This window comes from Leptosomus discolor, chromosome 20 (assembly GCF_034619465.1).
Source record: "Leptosomus discolor isolate bLepDis1 chromosome 20, bLepDis1.hap2, whole genome shotgun sequence".
NCBI lineage: Eukaryota > Metazoa > Chordata > Aves > Leptosomiformes > Leptosomidae > Leptosomus > Leptosomus discolor.
Window position 1 is genome coordinate 8588357 of NC_141410.1, and position 23771 is coordinate 8612127.

Sequence of the window (23771 nt, forward strand, 5' to 3'; positions counted from 1 at the left end):
CGCCCGAGCGAAGGCTACTCCTGGAGTAAAGCAAACGAGGATCAGGCCAGTGGTTTGCAACCGAGGGCGCTCCCAGGGCATCGCTGCGTATTTGCCTACTGCTCGCTAAGCGCAGAGCGACGCACGTCACGCGCTTTGCTAAACAAATTCCTCCCCGTTATTTTCATCTCTCCGAGTTCTATTTAAAGAGACTTCCGAGGAAACAGGCGAGACCGGATCGCCGACCCCTCCTCCCTCTCCCACATTCGCTTGGAGGTTTCTTCGAAACGTTTTCCCCCAAAACCAGACCAATAATGGTGCCTGACCTGCTGCTGTGCTTGGGCTTCGGTTACGCGGCGGCCCTCCAACCCACGTGCCTATCGGCTCAGTTTAGACGACCTGGCGATTACATCGTAGGAGGCTTGTTCCCTTTCGGAACCGACGCCGTCAACCTGACGGCGCGATCAGAGCCCACGCGGGTGGCGTGTGAAAGGTGAGAGGAACGTCAGCGGCACTAGTACGTGGGGAGGGAAGGGAACAGAAAGTCGCCCCGAGAGCAACGGAGGGTCTCGCAGCTGAGCGCTGAAGGCGAGATGGAGACAAGAGACCAGCTCTGAGGTGCTGGGGCGCTGGTGTGCCGCGCCATCCATTTCTGGTCCTGAACTGGGAAATGTTTTTGTGATTTCTTGATGCTGCTGTGCCGTCAAACTGGAGATGCAACCAGCCCCGCTTGGATGGGAGCCCAGAGCGGCACTGGCTTCCTTCTCGTTTCGAATCCAACGCTTACGCGAAGGTGCAAACGTTGGATTTGCTGCCAGATGGAACGAGAAGCGCGCGCTGCGCTCCACGGGCGGAGGGCCCAGTGTTGAGATGGTGCCGTTGCCTTTTACGAGGGAAAAGGACGCTCAGGGCCGTGCGCAAGGCAAGGCAGGGAACAAAAATCACCCGCCTTGCCGGTGGGCGAGCTGCGTTTCCTACTCGGTTACCCAAAGAACGCGGAATGAGCCGCCGGCCACTGTAACGGCACTGACAGACCGCGCGAGTCCCCGTCTCTTCTTGTTTCAGGTTATTCGTAGACGGGCTGATATGGGCTCTTGGGATGAAGTTTGCTGTTGAGCAGATCAACAATTCCACTGCGCTTCTCCCGGGAGTAAAGCTGGGCTACGACATGCACGACACCTGCTTTGAGCCCCTGGTGGCCTTGCAGCCCAGCCTGCTGTTCCTGAGCCGCAACGGCACCGCGGGCGTCGGGGCGCTGTGCGACTACACCGGCTACCAGCCTCGCGTGACCGCGGTGATTGGACCACACAAGTCAGATCTCTGCCTGGTGACGGCCAAACTGTTCAGCTTCTTCTGGATCCCACAGGTAAGAGAAAACTCTTTGGAGAAGCGAGAATTCTCCTTTTTTTGGGGGGGGGGGGGGGGGGGGAGGTTCGGATCAACAATGCTGCCTGTACTCTAGGTCTCTGAACCAGGATTGTTAAAGCACAGATTCCAGTCTTTCCTCCGCCACAGATTTCCCAAACGATCTTGGGTAGGTCATGAAACTTCCCTCCTGTCTAACTTTCCTGAGAGAAGAGGGGTAACTCAGGCCACTCTGTGATCCATGTAAAGTGGGGATAACAGAGCTCCCAGTGTAAACCAGGAGGATCCCATGAAAATAGACCTGTGACTGCAAGTACTCAGTTACCACAACAGAGCGAGCGATAACGGTCAGGTAAATCTAGCCCCGAGCTAAGATATTACTGAACCCTGGGTGTGTCACCCGCTGTAGAAAGCAGCTAATTATCATTAATGATAAGGGCTGGTGCTGTGATGATGGACACAAAGGGCAGTGGAAGGAGATACCCTTCCGGCAGTGGGGGACCGTGCTACTGGAAGCAAGTGTCGGGCCAGTTTATGGTTCTCCTGGTAAATGCAGCCATGGTGGACCTATCCCTTTAGATGGGTTCTTCCTTCCCACCGTCCTTCTGCAGTTTTGAAAAATCTAGTGCAAAGAAGGAGGAGAATGAGCCGGGCCGCGAACGCTTCTGTCAGCTCCACTCTCTGCCTCGCTTTCTCTCTCATCCTCTAACTTGCAGGTCAGCTACGGAGCCAGCAGCGAGCAGCTCAGCAACACGGAGCTGTACCCATCCTTCTACCGTACTGTCCCCAGCGATAAGAACTTGGTGGAAGCTGTGGTCCGGCTACTGAACAAGTTTGGATGGAACTGGATTGCCACCATTGGGAGTGATGATGAATACGGCCGAAGAGCCCAGGGGCTCTTCTTAAGCGTAGCTGGAAATCACAGCATCTGCATCGCGTTCGAGGGGCTAATTCCTACAGACCTTGCAGACCCCAAAGCCAAAACCCAACTGGAAGATACCATTACGTTAATTAACAAGACCAAAGTCAACATCATTGTCCTTTTTGCCTTTAGTCAGCCAGCTCAGGCCCTGCTGGAACACAGCATCAGGATGGGACTGAGCAAGAAAGTCTGGATTGGCACTGAAGCCTGGATGTTGTCCGACACAGCTGCCTCCATCCCAAATATTCAGAGCATTGGGACAGTCTTAGGCTTTATTATGAAAGCAGGCACAGTCCCGGGCTTCCAGAAATACGTTGCCGACCTCTTTACCTCTGTTCAGCAGGATGAGTTTTGCCAGGAGTCCAGAGAACTCAACCACCTCATGGGCTCTGACACGCTGGACACCCACTGCAAACACTGCGACCGCGTCTCGCTGCGTGACATCTCGGCGGCGCTGAGCCACTCGCAAGTCCAACCCGCCTACGTCGCGGTCTACAGCGTGGCTCATGCGCTGCACAGGGCGCTGGGCTGCACCCCCCGAGCGTGTCCCAAAGGGCCTGTCAGGCCGTGGCAGGTCAGTAAAGGTCAGGGGGACCAACAGCAACCTCCCACCCAACCCGTGCCTCAGAGCTGCACGCAGCCGGACAGGGACGGGGGGTAACGTTGCCCTGTGCGCCCGCAGCGATAAACCTCGGCAATGCCCTCAGCCGGTCTGCCCCCCGCGCCAGCGCACGGCACCTTCTCTGCTGCTGGCGAGGGCGGCGTCCCCCGCTCTAGGGCTGCGTCCCCCGCTCTAGGGCTGCGTCCCCCGCTCTAGGGCTGCGTCCCCCGCTCTAGGGCTGCGTCCCCCGCTCTAGGGCTGCGTCCCCCGCTCTAGGGCTGCGTCCCCCGCTCTAGGGCTGCGTCCCCCGCTCTAGGGCTGCGTCCCCCGCTCTAGGGCTGCGTCCTGGCTCCCGCTGACCGGGCTGGGCACAGCAGAGCAGCGGGTAACGCAGCCAGAAGGCCGACAGTCGCAATCTTAGCCCACGTAAGGGACGACTGACTCCGGCCAGGAATCAGCTTACGGCATTAGCATCCTCTAAGAAACACCACCAACTGTACCAGCACTTACTGTCGATTCTCATTTTCTCCTCAGCTGCTGCATTTCATGAATACCCTCCCGTTCCAGGTGAACGGCCAAAGTTTTAGGTTTGATCAATCCCACGGCACAAACACTGGCTACAAGCTTATATTCTGGTCCTGGAAAAACGGCACCCTTACGTATCTGCCTGTAGGCGACTACGAAGAGTCCTTGAACATCAATAAGTCCCAGATTCAGTTCCACACTGCAGATCAAAAGGTAAAGACGGTGGGCAAAAAAGCGTAAACAACCACAAAACGAATTAAACCTTCATGTCCTTAAGGGGCTCTCAGCCTGCATGCTGCTACTCCTCCAAGATTTGCACGGGACCCAGTTCTGGCTCCTCTGCAAACGTGCAATCCATCTCCACGGTGCAAAACGCGAGAAAGCTATTCCCAGCACTGTTTAAGGTTCAAGCACAGGTTTGATCACAGCAGAGCCAAGTTCTTCTGATTTTGTTTGGCGACACGGTGCTTCTCCTGAAAGTATCTGGCTGACGTTCGTTCTTCCCTTTGCCTAGGAGCCTACATCAGAATGCTTCAGCCATTGTAAGCCAGGACAATTCAGACGAATAAAAGGATTCCACCTCTGCTGCTACGACTGTACAGATTGTCCAGAAAACACCTTCTGGAGCCCTAAAGGTGAGGTCTGAGAACGTCAATGGCTTTACCTGTGTGCATGGTTGAGGTCACACCGGTTCACCGCGCCGGTAACGGCCAGTCGTGTGAGCTCTTCCCGCCAGCGCAGAGCATCGGCCGCTTTTGTTCCGCTGTGCATCGCTCAGTCTTGCTCTACAGATCTTCGGGGCCTGCCTCTGGAGATGCCAGAGGGAGCGCAGCAGGACACGCGTATGTTTTAGCTCAAGAGGCAGGAGAGAGGGGGGGTGATGAAATTCTGGGGTCATAGGTAGAAGAGAGGCTTATGATGAAACTCTGGGATCTTTTGGCAGCTGGTGATCCTTCCTGGGGAAGGGAAAGAGAGCCAAGAAATAGGTGGATTCTTTTGAGAGGAGGGCGGAGAAGTAGAGGGGGGAAAAGACTGAACTACCACAGGCTTTGGAGATCTAACGCATTTAGGAAGGGGGGGGGGGGGGGGTAAGTGGGCAAAGCAGCACCCAAACCAGTTACCTACTTGGTGACCGTGACCCATGCCAAGGGCTGCCTGCAGCGGACCAGCAGCACTCCACTGCAGGGTGCTGCTCAGCTTCTCGCTGCTCCCTTGCAGACAGCTCCACCTGCACGCCCTGCCTGGAGCACCAGTGGTCCCCCGTCCGCAGCGCACGCTGTTACGACCGCAGCGAGAGATACCTCTTCTGGAACGAGCCGCTCGCCCTCGCCTTGCTAACGCTGATGGCCCTCACCGTATCCCTGGCTTGTCTGGCAGCAGTGCTCTTTCTCAAGCACCTGGAGACCCCCCTCGTGCAGGCTTCCGGGGGCAAACTGAACCTCTTCGCCTTGTCCGCGCTCGTGCTGCTGGGTCTCAGCTGCTGCCTCTATATAGGGAAGCCCAGTCACAACCTTTGTAGGATCCAGCAGGTTGTCTACGCCCTGTGCCTCAATGGTTGCTTCTCTCCCTTCTTCCTCAAGTCCCTCGAGATCACCCTTGTGACAGAGTTCCCTGGCTGTGCCCCTACCTTCTTGTACTGGGTGACGCAGAGGAGGGCCTGGCTCCTGGTCGCCTTGTGCCTCCTCACCGAGTGCCTGTTCTGTTTCTGCTATCTCCACTTGGGCCCGGACTATCTGGCACCTGATTACAAGTCGCTGCCCACTGAAGTTCTGCTCGTGTGTAACACCAAGTCCTGGTTTGCCTTTGCCCTGATGCACGGCTACAACGGCTGCTTGGCCCTGGTCTGCTTCCTCTGCACGTTCATGGTCCAGACTTCTGGCAAGAAGTACAATATTGCCCGGGGGATCACATTTGCCACCCTCGTCTATTTAATCATCTGCATCTTCTTCGTTGCCATTTTTGCCACGCTGAAGACAGTCCTCAGGTCTGTTACTCAGATCGGTACCATTTTGGCAACCAGTCTGGGTATCTTGGGGACCTACTATATCCCTAAATGCTACATCATCTTGCTTAAGCCTGATCTGAACACAGTGGATTATTTCCAGAACTCCATCAAAGAGGAGCCAGGGGAGGACTCGATAAACAGACAATAAGCCAGATCTGTTGTCACCTGCTCCTCAACAGAAGCTGTCTGTATTTTAATGAGATAATTCTGTTTACGACGACTCTGTAAGCTGTGGTCCCAGACACCATCACCGTATCAAACACGGCCCTACCCAGCAGGCTGAACACGAGGAGCAGAATTTTTAAGTAGAGCCCTGTGCTTCTGCAGCTTAAGGAGCGAAAGCAAACTGCCCCCAGCAGAGCAGCGTCCATCCTCTCTGTAGCTACCCACCAGTTTCATCACCCACAAGGAGCCCCAAGCAGGTTCAGTGAAGCAAGCAACCCACAGTACCGGTGCTCTACATGAATCTCTTGGGTCTGGCAACCTGAGCTAGAAGCCTCAACACAGACCACTCTCCTGTAAAGACCGCTGGCAATTCCCTCCTCTTATTAACTAGATAATAAAAGACATACCCATGAATCCTTTCCCAGGCCTTATACAAACTTTCAAATATATTCAACACCACGGAAATGCTAACTAGAGAAACAGAAGGGAATCGCCTGAAAAGGTGTGAGGTTATAGACCACAAATAGAAATCCCTGTGATTAACTAGTGATACTGAGTCCCCACCCACACAGGATCCTCTGCAAAGACCTTCTCCTAGCGAGCCACATCAGAAAACACAGCTCCTACGCAGGCCTGCTCCTGTTAGACACAGGAGGTGGATGAGGAGAGGGAGGTAAGAGACAGAGAGAACCAAAGGTCCTGCACGCTGCTCTGTAACTGCGGTCTGGACACCCTGCGTGTGCTTGTGCATGTGCTTTATTAAAAGCGGAGTCAATGACATCCCACAGCTCTGGGTCTCTTTTCTAGTGGTTACAGCCAATGCAAACCTTCTACCACCCAGGCTGTGAAACTGTATCGTTCTAACGGCCACCAGGATCCTTAAGACAACCCTTCCCCATTGTCCTTGTAACTAAGGTTCTGTGACGGAGCACACGGACCCTCTCTTCTATTTAACCAGAGGGGCTCTGACTTGCCAGCATGGCACTGAGTTAGGTTTGCTCATTTTTAATTGAGGCTCAGAGGATAACTCCATGTATACCTTTCCGGGTAAGAGCACAGGCAAAGAGTACACACAGAAACCGGCAGGTCATACACAAACTGAAGTACAGGGAAACAACCCTGTTCCGATCAAGAAGCGCTGACTAGTTTGACTCTTAAATAAAGTGAAAGATGGGAAGGCTAAGCAAAGCTTCTAACCCTAACCATCGCTCTTCTGCTTCGCGATAGCGACAGTACCTTGCTGCAGCTACTAACCGAGAACTGGTCCTTATGTATCGAGTGTTGAAATAAAACACAAGCAAGAACTTGTGTTTCTCAAGAGATTTCACAGTTTCACTTCGAGTCAGAATCTCAGTAAAACTGAGATTTTTTTTTCATATAAATTGTATCGTAAGAGTTTAGATATCATAATGGAAATATTTATCATAACTTCGTACTTCTTTTACAATATGAATTTCAGTTTTGATATCCCTGTCGTGAAACAAAAAGCTGAACTTTCTAAAGCCAATGTTTACATTTCTGTTAAGTAACGATTCCTACGGAAAACATTTTGACTTTGACTACTTTGTCACAAAACTTTTAGAAACTACTCGGATACGTAAAGGCAGCTGTATGCAGGATGTAAAGAGCAGATTACCCATTCAAATTGCAACTGGCTCATTTGTGTTTCATTAACATGTGTTTGCAAGGAGCACGGAAACGAGGACAAGCCTGGAAACAAACCGTGTGCAAATCACGCTATCCAAAGGCACAGCACGAAGTTCCTCCCATCTCAAAACCCAGCGTGTCCTCCGCCACCTACTTGCAGGGCGCAGGTGGCGGTGAGGTAACACTGCTACGCCTCTCCACGAGCACACTGCTGGATCACGAGGCACCCGACAGCCTCACAGCGCTGCTGGACGGAAGCTGCTGTCGCTCTGCTTTACTCCTCTGGATTTTCGAGGTCTTTCTAAGTGTTTGCTGCAGAGCTAACCCGATGCAGCTGCGTACGCAGGTGATACAAGCTGAGGAACTGAGTCTGCTTTGCTCCCCTTATCGTTATCCCTGCCCAACAGAGTTCCAGCAGCAGCATTTCTTTTTTTATCTTAAATATTTTCAGAGCTAATGAGGATGTCTGGCAGTTTTGGTCCTTATAATACAAAAAAAAATACACTGTAGAACGCAGTAAGCAACGTGAGTACACTTTTACTCACATTTATTACTCACATGGACTTTTTAATCACACACCTCTCTACTTCCAAAAGGCTGGAGAGAAACCAGCCAGCCCAGAGCAGATCCCCGTGGCAGAGACCACGCAAGGGAAGACAGGCAGCACCCCGGACTGCACAGCACCACGGAATTCATCGACAACATCTCAGTGTAACTTCCATACCACAAGGGTTGCCACGTGTACTGCTGTAACGCGAGGTGGCTAATCAGGTGCGCTGCACTACCAACCACCAGCCAACAGTTGTTACTCAATATTAGCCACTTCGTGCCTCTTCACGTCAAGGAAAGTTACTTTTCCTAGCAGTGCAGACGCAATGCAGGAGGGGGATTTATCTTTTACCGCGCTGTATCACGGAGGAACGCTGGCAGTAGCGCTCCTTCAGTTCAAAAGCAAAGGACACAACTTGATCCAACACTTTTTAACCCAAGCCATCATACTCATCTTTTCATAAACCTGGTAAAAGTACAACCGGACTCTAACGCAGTTGTTAAACAAATGATTTCATGTCAGGGAAATTAAACAACCAGCCAAGCACAAGTACTGTCTCAAAGTGAAAGCAGAAATGTTTTAGTAAAGGCAGTTCACAGGAATTTTTTTTTAATCCTTTAAACAATCTTTATTCTACACTCCTTTTGCAAAAAATTGCGTCAGTGGAAAAACAAGAAAGGTGAAAAATGGAAAAACTTCCACATTATTTCACGTTACTACCAAACAGTAGCAAGCAAACACCAAGTCACATCGCTAAGATCTTTTCTTTTCCCCACCCACTTTGACGAGCAACTGTATGCTCCTTTATTCCCCACATCAGACTGAAAGTTTTTCCATCTATCCACTATGTGGTATTGGAAGTTAACTCATCGATTCAGCTCAATTAAAGAATTTGCAAATTAATCTAAACCAGGGAATATTTTCATTCTTAAAAAAAAGGAGCTTTCTGGTGCACTGCAAAACCAGCTGTCCTAGATTTCCGTGGCTTCCTGCACGTAAAATTCTCTCGGCATACTGACAAACACGTTGGACAAAAGCACTCCTCAGTGGGATCAGAGATAGCAAAAATCTGACCTGAAGACTGGAAGTCCTTGTCTCTGGAGGCTGCAGCAAGTCTTCGTGAGCGTATCGGTGCACCCGAGAACCTCAGCAGTACTCCTCACTTCAGCGCTGCGATTTCAGAGCAGGGAAGCGTTCGGTAACTTTTGACCATCATCATTCCAGAAACAGAGAAGGAAAAAAACCCAAATTTACCTCTATTGCCTCTCTTTGTGGCAGCAGAGCTATGGCCACGCTAGACTGGTTTTTCTCTGCCTTTAAGGGGAAAGGGCAGGGGGAGGAAGGGAAAAGAGGCCGATTACATTGTTCAACCCATTCCAGTCACCTGCAGACAATTCACACTAGGTCAGCTGGAGCCCATCAGGCCCTGCAGTAAAAAGCTGCAAAGAGCACGTCCAAACTTCTGATCATTTAATATTCACCTGGGAAAACGCTGGCTGGACCCTTCTGCATCCTGTGTAAACAAACACGGTTTGAAAGGGAGCCTATGGGAACCTCTGCAAGGCTTTCCCATAGGCTCCTGCATAAATCGGCTGCAGAATTGTGCCATTTATACCCGATGCCTCCGTAATAACGACGACCTTGTCTCTCCTCTGCTGCTTGATCTCTACCAGCTGAGAGGAGGGAATCTGCCTCATCCAGCTGCCGTTGTTCTTTGTACATGAACCACCCAGACCTTACAGGGAGGCTGGGTGTCCTCACGTTGCACGACAGACACACCGTGGTTTACGGCTTACCGGTTAGTCCGCAAAGTGGTGTCCTAAAGACCCTAGCTTGCTCTGCTGGCGTTTGTGCCAGAAAAAGGGAATATTCGCGTGAAACAGCTGAATACACCAAAGGGTTCTACCCGCAGAGTCATCTCCTGGGTCTGCAGGCAGGAAAACTTGTTCCAGCTCCTGTCTTTGTAAGGGCACGTATCCCCCAGCTGTCTTTTACTGCCACAAACCTTCTCCAGCCTTTCCTCTATACCTGCTCCTGCCAAGCTGTGAGAGGGAGAAGCTCAGTAATTAAGAGGCAGGGCAATTTAAGAGGAAGGCACGACTTCTGCACCAATATATTGGTCATTAGCTCAATGCTACAGCGCCTCTGATGAACGGCAGGGTCTCGTGTTTCCAGTCAGACACCATTAACCTGCACGGAAGAGTCAGGCCTCTGCACCTCAATCATCTGTGACCCAGTTTAGAGGTGAACGTTTACAGGGTTCCTGTCATACTTTGAACTGTAAGCGCTTCTGAAGCACCACTAAATCACAGAACTCCCAATGCCTATCATTAGCTCCTCCACAATCTTCTCCCGCGAAGACCACAAAACTTCAGTGTGTCAGAGGAAAAAAAAAAATAAAATAAAAAAAGAGTAAGATTCAACCAATATTTCAGCATTCTTGAACAAAAGATAATGCAGTAGTGCAAAGAACTGAAGACATACACTGCGGTTATCACATAAAATTAAAAGCTTTTTAGTGTTTAAAATAGCATTTACACATAAGCAGCTATATATTAACTATACAGACACTTGGGTTTTAATACAATATCTACAAAAAAGAATTCAATTATGCAATAGACATTTAACAGGAACAGTGCAGTCCATGCTAGTAAGAGGTCACTCTTTGAGTAGAACCAATTCTAGAATAGGTGATAGTCTGGGTTTTCATTATTTAAAATCATGTAACTTTGTTCCTCTACTGTACATAAAATTCTTTACATGTATTTCTAATCACTGATTAGAATTAATAATTTTAAGTCAATCTTATTACAATCCAGTTAAATGCAAAACAAAAACAATTACATCAACTCATGAGCTGTCAAGTCTCAAGATGGGACCGCCCATTTGAACAGAACAAAAATAATATCAAAAGTCAATGTCTGTGCATCATTGCTTGCCATCCAATACACCTTTGGGTAAAGTGTCCAGGGGACTGCTTGAAAAGTCGATTTATGAACAGGAGGTAAAAGACAATAGCAGTGCTTTTAAGACTATTTGCCAACAAAAGGGACTCCTCAGAGCTCACACCCTGGGTGGGTACACTGCCCCTACAGGTACTGCCCCCTTGGGACCGGAGACGCCATCCCAAACTGTTTTCTCATCATTTCGTACGATTTTCCAAACGTGCCTGCTCGTCCTTGGTAAAAGCTGCCGGCAGGGATGCGTGAGCGTGAAGCCCAGCTGCAGAGCACAGGCAGGGGTCTCACTCCCAGAGTAAAACCATCAGCTATTTAAGGCTCCTGCCAGACGCCCTGTACAGCAAACCCACCATTTCTCGCTGCGGTTACAGGCGCAGTCACGCGTGCTACAGCCCGGCCAGTTCCAGTTACTGGACATCGAAACCAGAGAAAAATCTCAGGCCCTGGCGAGAGCAACAAGACAGTTCTGCAGGACTCCAGCCTTCCACCTCTCTTCCCTCCCTGTGGGCAGCTTCACGGGCACCGGCGGCGCTTCTTGCCGCAGGCGGCGCCGTACCCACCGGGAGAACCGGGCACAGTTAGGCCCCCGGGCCCCAAAGACACATGCACATGCATTGAGAGCCGAGGATGGGATTTGGGAAATCTCCTGTCTTCGTCCACTTCTGGAAATTAAGAGCTAGCAGTGTTCCAGGCCTAACTTTCCACTCACTCACACCAGCCTCTCCACTGCACGCTACAAGGCGGGGAAATCAAGCTTTTGTTCTACACACAGTGGCCATGACGTATTGCACTGTTCACAGAAGGGTCACGTACATTCTCCTGCTGCTCTCCGAAATAGCAGGCTCTCCACGCTATACAGTATGAACCAACATCCGTCAGTACATTCAGAGCGCTCGTTTTTTGCCTGAAACAGGATGCCTGTTTGTGGGCGAAGCTACTTCAGGCTGGATTTAGCAGCCTGATCTCTTCAGCAGACGAACGCTCTCCCACACCTACGTTACGGCCTGTCAGCCTCACTCCAGAGCTACCCACAAACACACAAGTATATAACACAGTCGTTTCAACATAGCAGCAAAGACCAGCAAGACACAGAACAGTTTCTGCCAACAGCATAACAACAAGACAAAAAAAACCCCGGCAGCTGCGTAAACTGCAACTCTTGAAAAGACATAAGGAAATTAAACACGTTTCTTCCACGGGTGAAAGCTCAGCCCCCAGCTTCAATCCCTTTTGGAAATATCTTATTAAAACGACAGTCTTTTCCTCCAGCCCTGTAAGTTCTGCCTTAAGACAAAGCGGGCCAGAAAAATTGTAATATACAAGAGATCAGAAAAGTTAAAATTAATTTAAAAGTAGAACCACTAGTGATTGTCAGTAAAGTCACAGACTCCTTAACAGTGTCTCCTGGAGACATAGCAGAATTACGGAATTATTTTACCCTGATTTATTTCATTCCTTTAAACGTCAATCTTTCAAAATCGTTTACTGGGTTTCGTTAGCATCTCTGCTGTGTTACTGGGAGGAGGAAAGGAAAAGAAAGGATACTGTTGCTCAGCCAAGCTTTAGGTAGTGCCGTCCTTTTGAAGAAGCCATCACCAACCTCGCGATCTATGCTAGCCCATCCGACGGATTAGGACGAACGCACCGCTTTCAGAAACGTTACGTAGCTTTTGGGGAGATTTTTGTAAAGAAAACTGCCCAAACCCACTCAGCTAGTTCAGAAGCCCAGGAATTGGCGTACCTAGTCTGAGTGACACACAGCCTCCTAAATGCCTAGCTCCCTTTGGAAAGTGAGACTTCGGTCTCCGATTAACACAGACATTGAAAACGTTACTCTGACTTTTGTAAGAGGGATGTGTTTACACACAGACCTGTAATAAGAAAAGAAGTAGTGAAAAATCTATCAGAATGAACAACATACAAGATGGAGGGTTCGAAGAGTAATCTTTCAGGGTGACAAAGGAACATGACACTACAGGTATACAGTGAGAAAGATATGTTCTCTTGTGACATTCATATCGGATATTCACACTACCCATAAAGCATGGAGCGTAACAAAAAGAAGCTTCTTACGAGGGAAGAAAATGCTTATATACAGTAAAGACTGATTTTAAAGCACCTGTCCTAAAACCTGCCCGAAGCAGGTATCTCACACAAGAGGATTTAACTGAGGCATGGCCCCGTGGTCAAATGCCCCTGAGTGACTGCAGCTTAGCACGTGTTTCCCATTAAATGAGCCACCGTAACAGAGTGTGGGTGTGCTCCCACCATGCCCTCATTCAGAGACTTTAACAAAGCTTCTTAAACGTCAGTGAAAGGTCCTGAACATACTTCATCAAGCGCCCATAGCCTCAGAGCAAAAAACACAGAGTAATGAGATCTTGGGGATATACAACAGCAGTTGCTTAAGTCAAAGCTCCCCAGCAGGAGCTTTAGCACGGGTCTTGCTCTGGGTCAGGTATAAAGATTCGTTCATTGCACCGTTTATGAACTGTTCTCAACACACCCTCTCGCCTCTCTGCTAACAGCCAGCTCCCGCCTGTGTTCAGAACATGTTCCCTCCGGCAACAGCGCCATCGGGATTAGACATCTCCACGTTGCTATTTCAAAAAAGAAGAGAAAGACGCTGCTCAGAAATTAAGAACAGAGAAAGAGGGGATCAAAATGAACAGCCAAGTCCCAGCGGGAGCCAGGATTTACCTACGTCTCTGCTAGAGTGGGATAAATACCCCCTTCCAAAGGGGAACGCCGCAGCTACACCAACCGTCGTCCTGTTCCCGCGGAAACAACCTTCAAAACCCGCAAGCGAGCGCGCACTACAGCCAGGAGGGACGAGACACGTCTGCCAGCAGGGATGTGACTGAAATGCCCAGGAACGGACTGCAGCTACAAAGTCACTACCATGACACTAAAGGAAATAACTTTACAAGTTCTGCACGATGAACACATACAGTAGCAAGACTCCACCACTCCCTTGATAGAATAATACCTAAAAATAAAAAAAAATAAAAAAAAAAAAGGAAAGAAAGACTGATTTACACTCCCTAGTCAGCAGAAGAAGGAATCCTGCAAGGAATTGGTTTGAGCCGGCTCCTTTCCAAGCGCATGTTGTCTGCACACTTGTGGGTGCCGTGTCTGCTTAGAGCGCTGACTGACGCATCCAAGAAACAGCGTTACAGGGCAGTATCACAGATACCAGCCAACCGTCATTTTTTTTTCCTTGTTAAGAGAAAAAGCAGGGAAAAATAAAAGTGCTACTATGCATTACCGGAAATTTAGAAGTCACGTGAGATAACAGTCCTTGACTCAGCCAAAAAGATACACTAATTGCATTGAAGTCGGTGCCACAATTACCAAAGCTCATTAAGATGTGAACATACACCAGCCATTCACAATCAAAAACAAGAGGGAGGGGGAAAAAAACCCAAAAAGGATAAAGAAAAGATGCCATCAATTTGCTGACATTTAACAATCCCAGGAGATTTTTTTGTTGTTGTTGTTCAGTTTTTGTGGGGTTGGTTTTTTTTTTTTTTTTTTGCATTTTTTTGTTTCGTTTCGTTGATTTTTCTGCAACACAATTGCAAACCAGGAAGGTGTGACATGCAAGACAGCCAAGTTTCTTCCATTAAATGTTCGACAATGACCAAAATTGCCCACCCACCCCCAAAACAACTCCCCCCCCGCCCCGGCCCTTCCCCAAGCAGAGTCTGAAGGCACTTCCTCTCACATGATGTCGACAAAGAATTCACAAGGGTTGCCCATAGCCTTCTGGAAGGACTGCCGGCTCCCCGTCAGCTCTGGAGGAACAGAGCTCAGTTCCCTCACGGGGGGCCCTCCAGGGGGTCCGCTCGTCCCGTAGACTTTGGAGCCCAGTTTGGGGAGGTTGTAGAGGGGTGGGACTCCTGGAGGCCCGTACGAATGATGGCTGTGGTGGCTTCTCTCGCTGTGGGTGGCAGAGACATGACTCCGGTGGCTGAGCTGGCTGACAGGCCTCTCCCGCCGCACGACGCTGGCGCCGCCCCCGCTGCGGGCGGTGTGGTCGGACTCGCTGCCGCTGCCAGCCGACTTGCGGTCCTTCTCTCTGCCAAGAGCCCTCCTGCTGTTCTCGCTGTTGCTTCGGTTCGAGCCGCTGCTTTTGCTCCCTAAAGCCCCCCGAGCGAAAAAGGACACACAGAAAAAGCAGAATTAGCTCAACGCCCGCTGCCGCCTCCCGAAACTCGACAGATCCGGGTACGACCGTTGCGATGGCAACAACGATGACAAACCCAGGCCTGAACGTGCTGTTGGTGGGTTATGGGATTCAGCAACGACAGTCGGTCGAACGAAGCTGACAAGGTTGTGCCATGCACAGGGACACGTAGACACCTCCGAGCTCGCACAGGGAAAGCAGCAGCTATAGCCTACCGCGACGGGCTGAAGGCCACCTGCTCCGCTGCCGCCCCACGGACGGAGGGAGGGGAGGAGCAGGGACGGAAGGAAGCAGCAGGCATTTGGGCTTTGACTCAAGCAAACAAGGTTCAGCCTAATTGTAACTGTGTCTTTGCTACCTTCTGTGGGCAAAACCTTTTCAAGAGGAAACTCATTTGCCTTCTCGATCATCCTTCGTCACGCTGGGCACAATGCACCCAGGGCCAAATCAAGCAGATGTCCTGTTGCTGGCTTCAGTGGGTAGATTCTTTTAAAACCCATCACTACAGTGTTCTGTTGTTGGGAGAATTCTTCAAAAAACCCAGTTATTTGTTGAACTGCTCTACAATGAATCAGTAACACGCAGTTCCCAGCAGCAGCTACTAAATCAACTCCGACGGCTGCTGGTGTGCAAGCTGAGCTGCTGCTACAGACAAGCTCCACTAAACTTCAGAACTGATTTTACATGAAAGTTGGAGGTCATGCTCTGTTACCATGAGAGACAGGCTAGGAGGATGTCAGGAGACATTTCCAAGTTAATTATTCTTAAAAAAAACCACCCCAACAAACCCATATCTCATTAAATTCATGCCACCTTAGTGCAAGACTGTCTTTCCAAAAAGGATCCCCAGCCAGAAGAACAGGGGACCAGCTTTAGAGTCTGAATGAGCCACTGAGTCACTGGGGTCACTGATGGAGGAGAAACAATTTGGAGCTGCTCCTTTCTTGAAGTACAGATGATCATCACCTTCTGTCTGCTCCAGCTGACGTTTAGAGCAGGCAAACAGAAGAGACAGGGAAACCAGACTGACCTGGTGTGTTTAGGGGAAAGGCTAGATTCCCCTGCAGAGTGCAAGAAAAGCCAGGGACAGATGGAAAACGTGGAATACAAAAGCAATGGATGAAGTTAGTATTTGTCTGGGACTTGGAAGTGGTACTTGCTGATTGTAACCCCTATCAGCTCTTCTCTGCTCTGGGAAAAACACTGTCCTGCTTTGTGCCTCAGTTTTCTTCCATCTGTAAATGGAGATACTAACATGGGTTCAGCTGCCTCCCCCAAATACTACGAAGGTTCATTAAGGTGAGGTTTCTGACGAGGTAAGGTGCTCCCTGAGCTGTCATTTCACGTGTTTCATAACAATCTTGTAAAAACAAGTAAGAGAGGAAAAACTACTCGTTACTAGGTTGACTGTTACAGCCTTCACTCCACAGAACAACCTGGAGATTACCTCCCAGCAGCATCTCTGTAAGCTCTCCAGCGTGGCACATTGTTCACAGTGGAAGAAAACTGGCATTTTACTTTAACCCTTCCACAGCTGACATGCCTCTGCCTTTATCTCACGATGCATTCTGTTGCCACCCATCCAAACCCTGCAAACCTTACCCAAAGTCTTTATTCCTTGATGCAAGCTCCCCCCACAAGAATTCACTGCCAGTTCCATCGCTCGTGGCCAAGTAAAGATCATGCAGAGGGGAAAGAAAGCCACGCTGAAAGCGACTATTACTGATCTTGAGAGGTATTCCACAGTCAGCAGGACCGAGACTGCCTTGTGGCAATCCGTCACGTTGCTACTCCAGACCTCAGCGTGTCTGGAGTAGCAGCTCTAGCTGATCTGCCAAGACTCCAAAAGGCAACGTGCTTAATGCAGACTTCTTATCTCAGAAGAAGCTGGCTTTCTGCAGCTGCACTCCAAGCTGATTACATGGCAGAAAGAAAATCTACTATTACAGCAGCCTATCTAAGAATAATCAGCAGCACAGACATTCTCCTCTGGTCAGGCTGAGGTTCACCCCCTCCCTGACATGCCTGTAAATCCTGTCACAGAGCAAACAATCACAAAGTCCTTCCAAGCCTTGAGTTTAAATGCAGTCTAACAAGAGTGTCACCTTCTCGGCAGCTAGGGACCGGCCCGTCTTGGAGACGTGCCGCCCAACCTAAAGCTGAGGTCTGAAATGCCGCTAACTTGACACAACCATAGCAGTGTTTGTTTCCATCTCAGGGCGACTTTAAACCGACGTGTCATAAGATGGATTTAAAGAATCAGCATTTCAGGTGCCCACAAAAGCTGCACTCAGCATTGCCACAACATGTTATCAGCCTTCCCTCTCTATTACTGCTGGACACCAAACTTCCACCCCTCAGAGCCACAGAGACTCCAGCTGCCTCAATACCTTCACGGGAACAGAAGTTTCCACAGGAATCCATCTGGGCAGGGGCAGGAGAGCCTCCAGAGACAGTGTATAGAGGCTCTGAAACTCCTTCTGTTGTTCCTGTCTCAACAAACTGACATCCTGTGAGCCTGAACAAACCCATCCTTCCTGCTTCTTACATCTCTTCAGCCTGTAACCTGACGATCCCTCACTATCCATCTGTACAGTGAGCATCTACCAGAACAGGGATGTGACTTTGACCCAAGCACTATGGTAAGAGAGATGGCGTTTTGCAGAGGAGCTGGTCCTCACACCAGTGCCATTCCCTAGAGCAAACCTGCCCAAGCCTTTAAAAATAACCTATGCCCTGGGTACCACAAGCAGGGACAGATGATGCGGCTCAGAAGAAATAAGCAGCAACCTAAATTGGAACAGAGCCTTGGACAGAACTGCAACATCACACCAAGCTTTGCTAGATCTTCCTCCTCATCTCTCGCTTGCCAGAACCCAGTCTCAGTCTGTCTCTTGACCCAAATCTTGGGGTTTTGTCTGTAATCATCAGCAAATACACTGCATTCATCTCAAAACCACGTGACATTCATTGGGCTCTGGAGCAGTGCTCTAACATCACACACAAAAGAGAGACTTCACCAGAAACTCCATTCTAACACTCTATATGGAGACTGACCAATGCAACCTTGTGTCCCAGCACTCTTAATACCTGCCTGAAACATCTGGACAGCACTCGAGTGTCTTTCAGTAAATGAGCAGTAGAAGGGCACTGGTAGATAAATCCAACCCACATGGATGACATCAAACTAATAAATTAGGAGCTGGGATTATTCATTTCTCTATTTTATGACGAGACTGGCAATAGGACTTCCCATCTGAGCTGACAGCGAGTGATCTGATGCCATTCCCTCTGTAGCTGCTGCAGCACAGTCACACAGGGGCCAGACAGGTTGATATGCTAATGCCACGCTATTGGACCAGTGTGCATTGAGACAGGTTGAGCGTCCAGGACAATTAAAAAGAACAAAAAAAAAAAGGGAAAAAAAAAAAAAAAGAAAAAAATACAGCTAAACATTTGGGTCACAAGAGTCTAAATGATCATGCTGTGAATTCATTATTATTGAGGCATGTGAAGCTTACCAATCCCCTAGAGTCAGCCATTCCTCTATGAATCCTTCAGTCTAACGCTTGCTCAGAACAAAACAAGGGAATAACAGTTACAAAACAAGAAACAACACAGAAGTGTAGTTTCCAAAAGAAGAACAAGGAAAGCGTTTAAACCTTTCAAAATCAAATACCTTAGTGCCTTTCATAAGGCTCTCTTTAGCCAGTAACAGAGGTTGCATGGATAAAATACCACACCTTTCCTATTCCAGCAGCAGAGATCTAATATTCTACTGCCCACAGAACCAGCTGCCAAATAAAATAATCGTATTCTTTCCAGCACAATCAGCTTGCAGTTCTAAAACCTCTGGATAACACTGCGAGCTTCCTCACAGACACTTCTTATTTTGAGATAAGGTGGGAAGCAACAGCGCTAAAATGTGAGCAAGTTCCTGTTATGAAATCCTTTTGTGCGATTTTGCAAAATCTAACTGGCTGTGGGAAACAGGAGGAAGTTACATCCAAGTTACTGGATGTTCACCACAAAAACACAGAGAATCCTACTCTTTCTTTACTGGCAGCATTTTCAAAAGCAAAACTCACTCTGAAAGTGATTTAAAAAAAAAAAAAAGAAAGAAAAGAAAAATCTGTACAGCCAAAAAATACGTAATTTTTATTCACTAAGGTTTAAAAATGAACCACAGAATTATCCTAAGGCAGGAAAGGAGGAGGTCAGGTTTTTAATCCATGCAGTATTACCTTTTTTTCCCTGTCATATATTACAAAAGAGACTCTCCTCCCTGTGAGCAGTGTTTCAGCCCTGTAAACCATCTGGCTGGCCACCTCACGCTTGTCTCACACAAGCAAAGAGAGTGATTTTCCTTTTGTACTGAGCACTGAAGCGAAAGCCAAGAGCACCTTGGTTCTACTCCTTGTTCCAGCAGCAACGAAATGGCCTCATTTCTGGCAATATCAAGCAACTGCAGCCCCACTGCTGGCAATGGCTCTGACCTCTAAAAAGGGGGGCAACAGTTTATCTGTTTTAACAGGGTGGACAATTGAGTCGTTAACGTTGGCCTGATCAGCATTATCCAAGCAGCAGTCTACCACGGAGTGCCGTTGGGTAGGAAAGCACAGATGCCCATGCCACCGTGGACACGACAAACAACTTGGCTCCAGTTCCCCACTGGCATTTTGCACGGGGTACAGAACTATTCTAGTCTGGTCTAGTCTAGGACTCGGTTAAAACATCGCTGGCAGTTTCGATACAGAGCTGAAAGGCTAACCCACTCCATCACAGGCACAAAGAGTTCTGATCGAGTGCAGTCGCACCAAATCCATGCAGGTAGCATACAAAACCACAAGACAGGAGCACAGACAGTACGAAGGAACTCAAGCAAATGGTTAGGGATAATGACAGCTGTAGAAATAAGTACCAGATTAACCATCTTACCTTCACTTTGCTGGCTCCCTGCACTGCCACTACCATAGCTAAAGCCTGGGTCTTGGTACGCTGGTGGAAAACATGGAGGGGGCAGAGGATACTGATACGGGTATCCTTGGCCTAATGGCCAGGGAGCAGCGGGATGTGGAAGTGGAGCAAGGGTATCCTGATCCGAGGCTCCGCTAGAACCATTGTTAAGGTTCAGTGCAGCCATATCTGGAAAAGAGAGAAAAGCTGAAGACTGTGCTCTCAAGCAGCAGCTGACTCCTGCCTACTGCCACGGCTGACACAGCAGCTGGCGTGGCGAGGGACTAGAGGGACTCAGCCTCCAGAGTTCACTCAAGATATCACGCACGGTAGGGCAGACATCGACATTTACCAAGGTACCTTTGTGGCATGTCTGTAATTCAAGGAGGAATCACCCTCACTTTGTACAGGCTGGAAACTGAGCGTGACAAGCAGGGAGCACGTGGCATCACCAGAAATCAATCCTGCTTTCCCGACCCCTCAGTGCGACGCCCCACTTGACGAGTTCGTCCTTCTCTTCCAAGCGCTCTAATCGCTTGGTGCACCAGGAAGGATCCACCACTTCTCACGCAACTTCAGAACAACGGCCTGTCCTGAAACACCCACTTCTCCCTCAGGACTCTCCTCTGCGCGCCCTGCGAGCCCAGAAGAGACAACACACACGCAGCGTTGCCCTTCACAGACAGGGAACTTACTGCCACAGAGGTCTCCAAAGACATAATAGCACTGTTCCGAGAAGGTGATTTTGTTCACAGTGTGCCTGAGGTAGCCGTGTTTTAACATGCTGCTGGCGTATTTTCTAGCTTCCCGTCGGTCTTTGAAGCCTTCCACGTGCGTGTAAAGCCAGTCAACCACATCTGCTCCTAAAAATGAGAACAGGCAGAGGAGACACAGGATCATCCCAGCCAAACTGATCCTTTCTGGTTTTTTAATCTTCACATCACCACACAGCCCACTAGTACTACTGAACACAAATATGAACACGTGGCAATCTTGCTGCAAAGAGCTTAAAATCGTATATTCACGACTCAGCCCACCCACTAAATCAGTTACCATCAAGCACGAATAAAGCAAGCAAAGAATTATCTTGCATGCAGCTGAACGCCACACTAACAAAAAATTTTCTAGTTACACTTTTCAACCCCTTCTGAGTCACAGTAATGAAAACAACACGGGATTTACAGAAAATAGTGAGTGGGAGGGTCATCTTCCTCGAGAGGCAGATGTTATGTTGTCAAGAGACCTGGGTTCCAATCCCTTTCTCAGCAAAAAGTAACTACAACCTAGATTGACTACGTGTTAGCACAGTTCAGGTCACAGGTCAGAATCAAAGGCAGACTACTTGTGGCAATTTTAAATGTAGTTAAGATGCTTTATGAAGGTTGTGTGGTTGTTCGGGATGGGAATCACAAGGATTGTTGCTCTGCTGAGCTTGGGCAGGTTGTTAGAGCCACAAGTAGTTACTTGGAAAACCTGAGACGTTACAACTAAGGGTTGAGGACCAGCTGTTTGGGGGCATGAGAAACATGCAGTATTTGTGGCTGTCCAGGCTCAAACAGAACCTATTAGTTATTTCCCACCACATTTAGAATTGTTCACAAACACCAAGTCAAGGGAATGTAAGAGGTCATAGCCAGGGGGGAAAAAAAAAAGTTCATATAGCTTCTCCAGCCTATTTCCAAAAAGCCACTGTTTCCCCCCCCCCTGGCATTCCTTTGATCTGCTTACCTATCACTGCATTGGAGATGGTAATTTTTAACCACATCCTGTCCCGAATTTCAAGGCCTGAGTCTGGTAGCTGCATAACCTTGACAATAGTAGCCATGTCACTCTTCACAGTTAAGGGAGATTCTTCTAATTCTAAAAGGAAGAAAGGTTACATGCTTCTCTGAAATGATCCGAGCCTGAAAAGAACTTCTCAGCTCCCAACTGGGGTGAAACGTTTCAAGACACAGCGTTACCAACAAAAAAAGACACAAAGGCTCCCAAATGCACCCTCATCAACGGCACAAAACAGCAGTTGTACCAACTCTCCAGAGACTGGGCTCAGTGCTCAGTTTAGGCACCGAGATGCTGAGCCCCTACGTGCCTTGACTTCCCAAACCAGCTACAGCTCAGCACTGCACTCTTTCAGTCCACGCTGCACTGAGGCTGGCAGAAAAGGAAACCCAAGGAGTTCTGTGACCGTTGCTTTCCATTTCAGTTTGCCACGGACAGCCCCTACCCACCCAACGGTTCAGTGCACTGTATGCAAAACTCTGGAGGACAAGGGGGTTTTTTGGCTTGCTCTTTTAACTTTTGGGTTAATTGTCAGGAACAATTCTATATTCTTTGGGTATAGCACCCAGTCCTCCTTCCTGCTCCCATCTTCTCAGCCCTAGAAAATTCAAGTCAAGCATGGGTGTCCTGTGTTTGTAGTCCAGACCCTTCTCCAGCAGGAACGCAGAAACCCTCCTCCCCTCCCTTCTCCCAGCTCCCCGCATCACCCACCTTTCAAAAGCGCAAGGGAACCAATTTTGTCCTTTTCCAGCAACCCAAAATTTTGATAAAAGGTACAACGAGCATGAAACAATGAGAACTGAAAATGCTTCTTTCAATACATGCACTGCTAATACGCATGAAAATATCCCAGACCATCCCTGCATGCGGTTTCAATACTTACAAAGTTTGAATAAACACTAAAACTTTGCTTTTGCTTGAAGTTAGTTTGGTTAGTGGCAAAAAGCAACATGTTCATTTGGGGGAAAAACCCAACAAACCAATATTCAAGTAAAGTACGTGGGGAGCAATAAATTGTATTTTCTTGGAGACCTGCAATCTGCATATAACGACCAACACTGGCCAAACGATCATCGGTATTTTCTAGGTCCGCTACCTGCTGTACAAATATGACAAATCCGCAGATGCATCTCAAATGCACCCACTTTGGTCTGGACTCAGTCAGCCGTGGGCCTGACTACCTGACCGCCTGCAGAGGCATGTGCAGAGCTGAGGGACAGCACAGACAGTAACTCCCTTCTGGGGAACCAGATCTACCGCAAAGCTCTTTCTCAGGGCTTTGGTTATTGGTTCTGAGTGGCATTTTTCTCCCATTAGCAGATCCTGGTAATAAGAGAGGTGTATGCTCCAGGAAAACCAAGTCCTACCACTCGGAATACCACCACTGGGGCTTGTATCCTTATTTGAGTCAGGAAGGACACATTTGCCCAAACAGAAAGGCCCCAGGGAATCACGCAGTACCTCAGGCTGAATACTAGTAAGCAGAACTAGTTTGAAGTCTCAATTCAAAGTCTTCTGAAATCCATGCAAGAGAAAAAGAAAACTTTCCGACAACGTCAGTGGGCTGCGTTTCGAAACTGCAAGACTTTCAAGAAACACTGAAACACTTGGAGTTAATCTCATGGAAGGGGACAGCTCTACTTTGCAGGAAGTAGTGGCAGAACAGGAAAAATCTACCTTTAGCAGAGAAAACTAGGAGAAGAGTTTGCACTGACTGAGGCAGCGAGTCCAGCGCTCACAAACCACTGTGAGAGAATATTCTCCTGCCTCAGCCGGAACACTCTCTCACTGCTGGAGAACAAGATACTTTTTAAAGCAATAATTACTAAGAAACACCTCAGTCTGCCTTGGTTTGCACAGTCCTGTTGTTGAAGAAATGCACCTGAGGAAATAAAGAGCCAACACAGAATAATTCCTACTGTGCGGCAGCGTTTTGTACGGCCCCACAATCTCAGCTACTTTAATCACTAGCACCGACGTGATGGTGGCTGTGCAAGTGCTGCAGGTACGAGGACTTCACTTCTGATCCCGAGGCTAGAGAGCAAAGGAACGCCAGTCAGAAGGAAGGCAGTTATTCGGTCCATTTACATTGTCCTGGCCTTGCTAGGCAGACAGAGCAAACCAGCAG

The 23771-nt window shown here is 48.8% G+C and overlaps 2 protein-coding genes across 3 annotated transcripts in view; one reads left to right on the forward strand and one right to left on the reverse strand.

Annotated features, from left to right (window-relative positions):
• The first annotated feature begins 293 nt into the window (after positions 1 to 293).
• Positions 294 to 5545, forward strand: TAS1R3 (taste 1 receptor member 3). The gene is made up of 6 exons (XM_086476250.1): positions 294 to 472; positions 1045 to 1345; positions 2061 to 2840; positions 3402 to 3605; positions 3907 to 4027; positions 4611 to 5545. The coding sequence occupies exons 1-6, from the start codon at positions 294 to 296 to the stop codon at positions 5543 to 5545; spliced, it is 2520 nt and encodes an 839-aa protein (XP_086332376.1).
• Positions 5546 to 14431: 8886 nt separating this feature from the next.
• DVL1 (dishevelled segment polarity protein 1) overlaps positions 14432 to 23771 on the reverse strand; it is an 88483-nt gene continuing 79143 nt past the window's right edge. For both annotated transcript variants that reach the window (XM_086475962.1, XM_086475961.1), the window contains exons 12-15: positions 21593 to 21724; positions 20560 to 20727; positions 19847 to 20053; positions 14432 to 14861 (exon numbers count right to left, since the gene is read on the reverse strand). In XM_086475962.1, coding sequence (XP_086332088.1) covers positions 14443 to 14861; positions 19847 to 20053; positions 20560 to 20727; positions 21593 to 21724 — 926 coding nt within the window. In that variant the 3' untranslated portion in view covers positions 14432 to 14442. The remainder of the gene's footprint in view (positions 14862 to 19846; positions 20054 to 20559; positions 20728 to 21592; positions 21725 to 23771) is intronic.

Bases quoted from the DNA above. Each gene is read 5' to 3' on its own strand.
- TAS1R3 (XM_086476250.1), top strand. From the start codon at position 294: ATGGTGCCTGACCTGCTGCTGTGCTTGGGCTTCGGTTACGCGGCGGCC. The intron at 473-1,044 runs GTGAGAGGAACG...TTCTTGTTTCAG, and splicing joins ACGCGGGTGGCGTGTGAAAG to GTTATTCGTAGACGGGCTGA. The intron at 4,028-4,610 runs GTGAGGTCTGAG...GCTCCCTTGCAG, and splicing joins CACCTTCTGGAGCCCTAAAG to ACAGCTCCACCTGCACGCCC.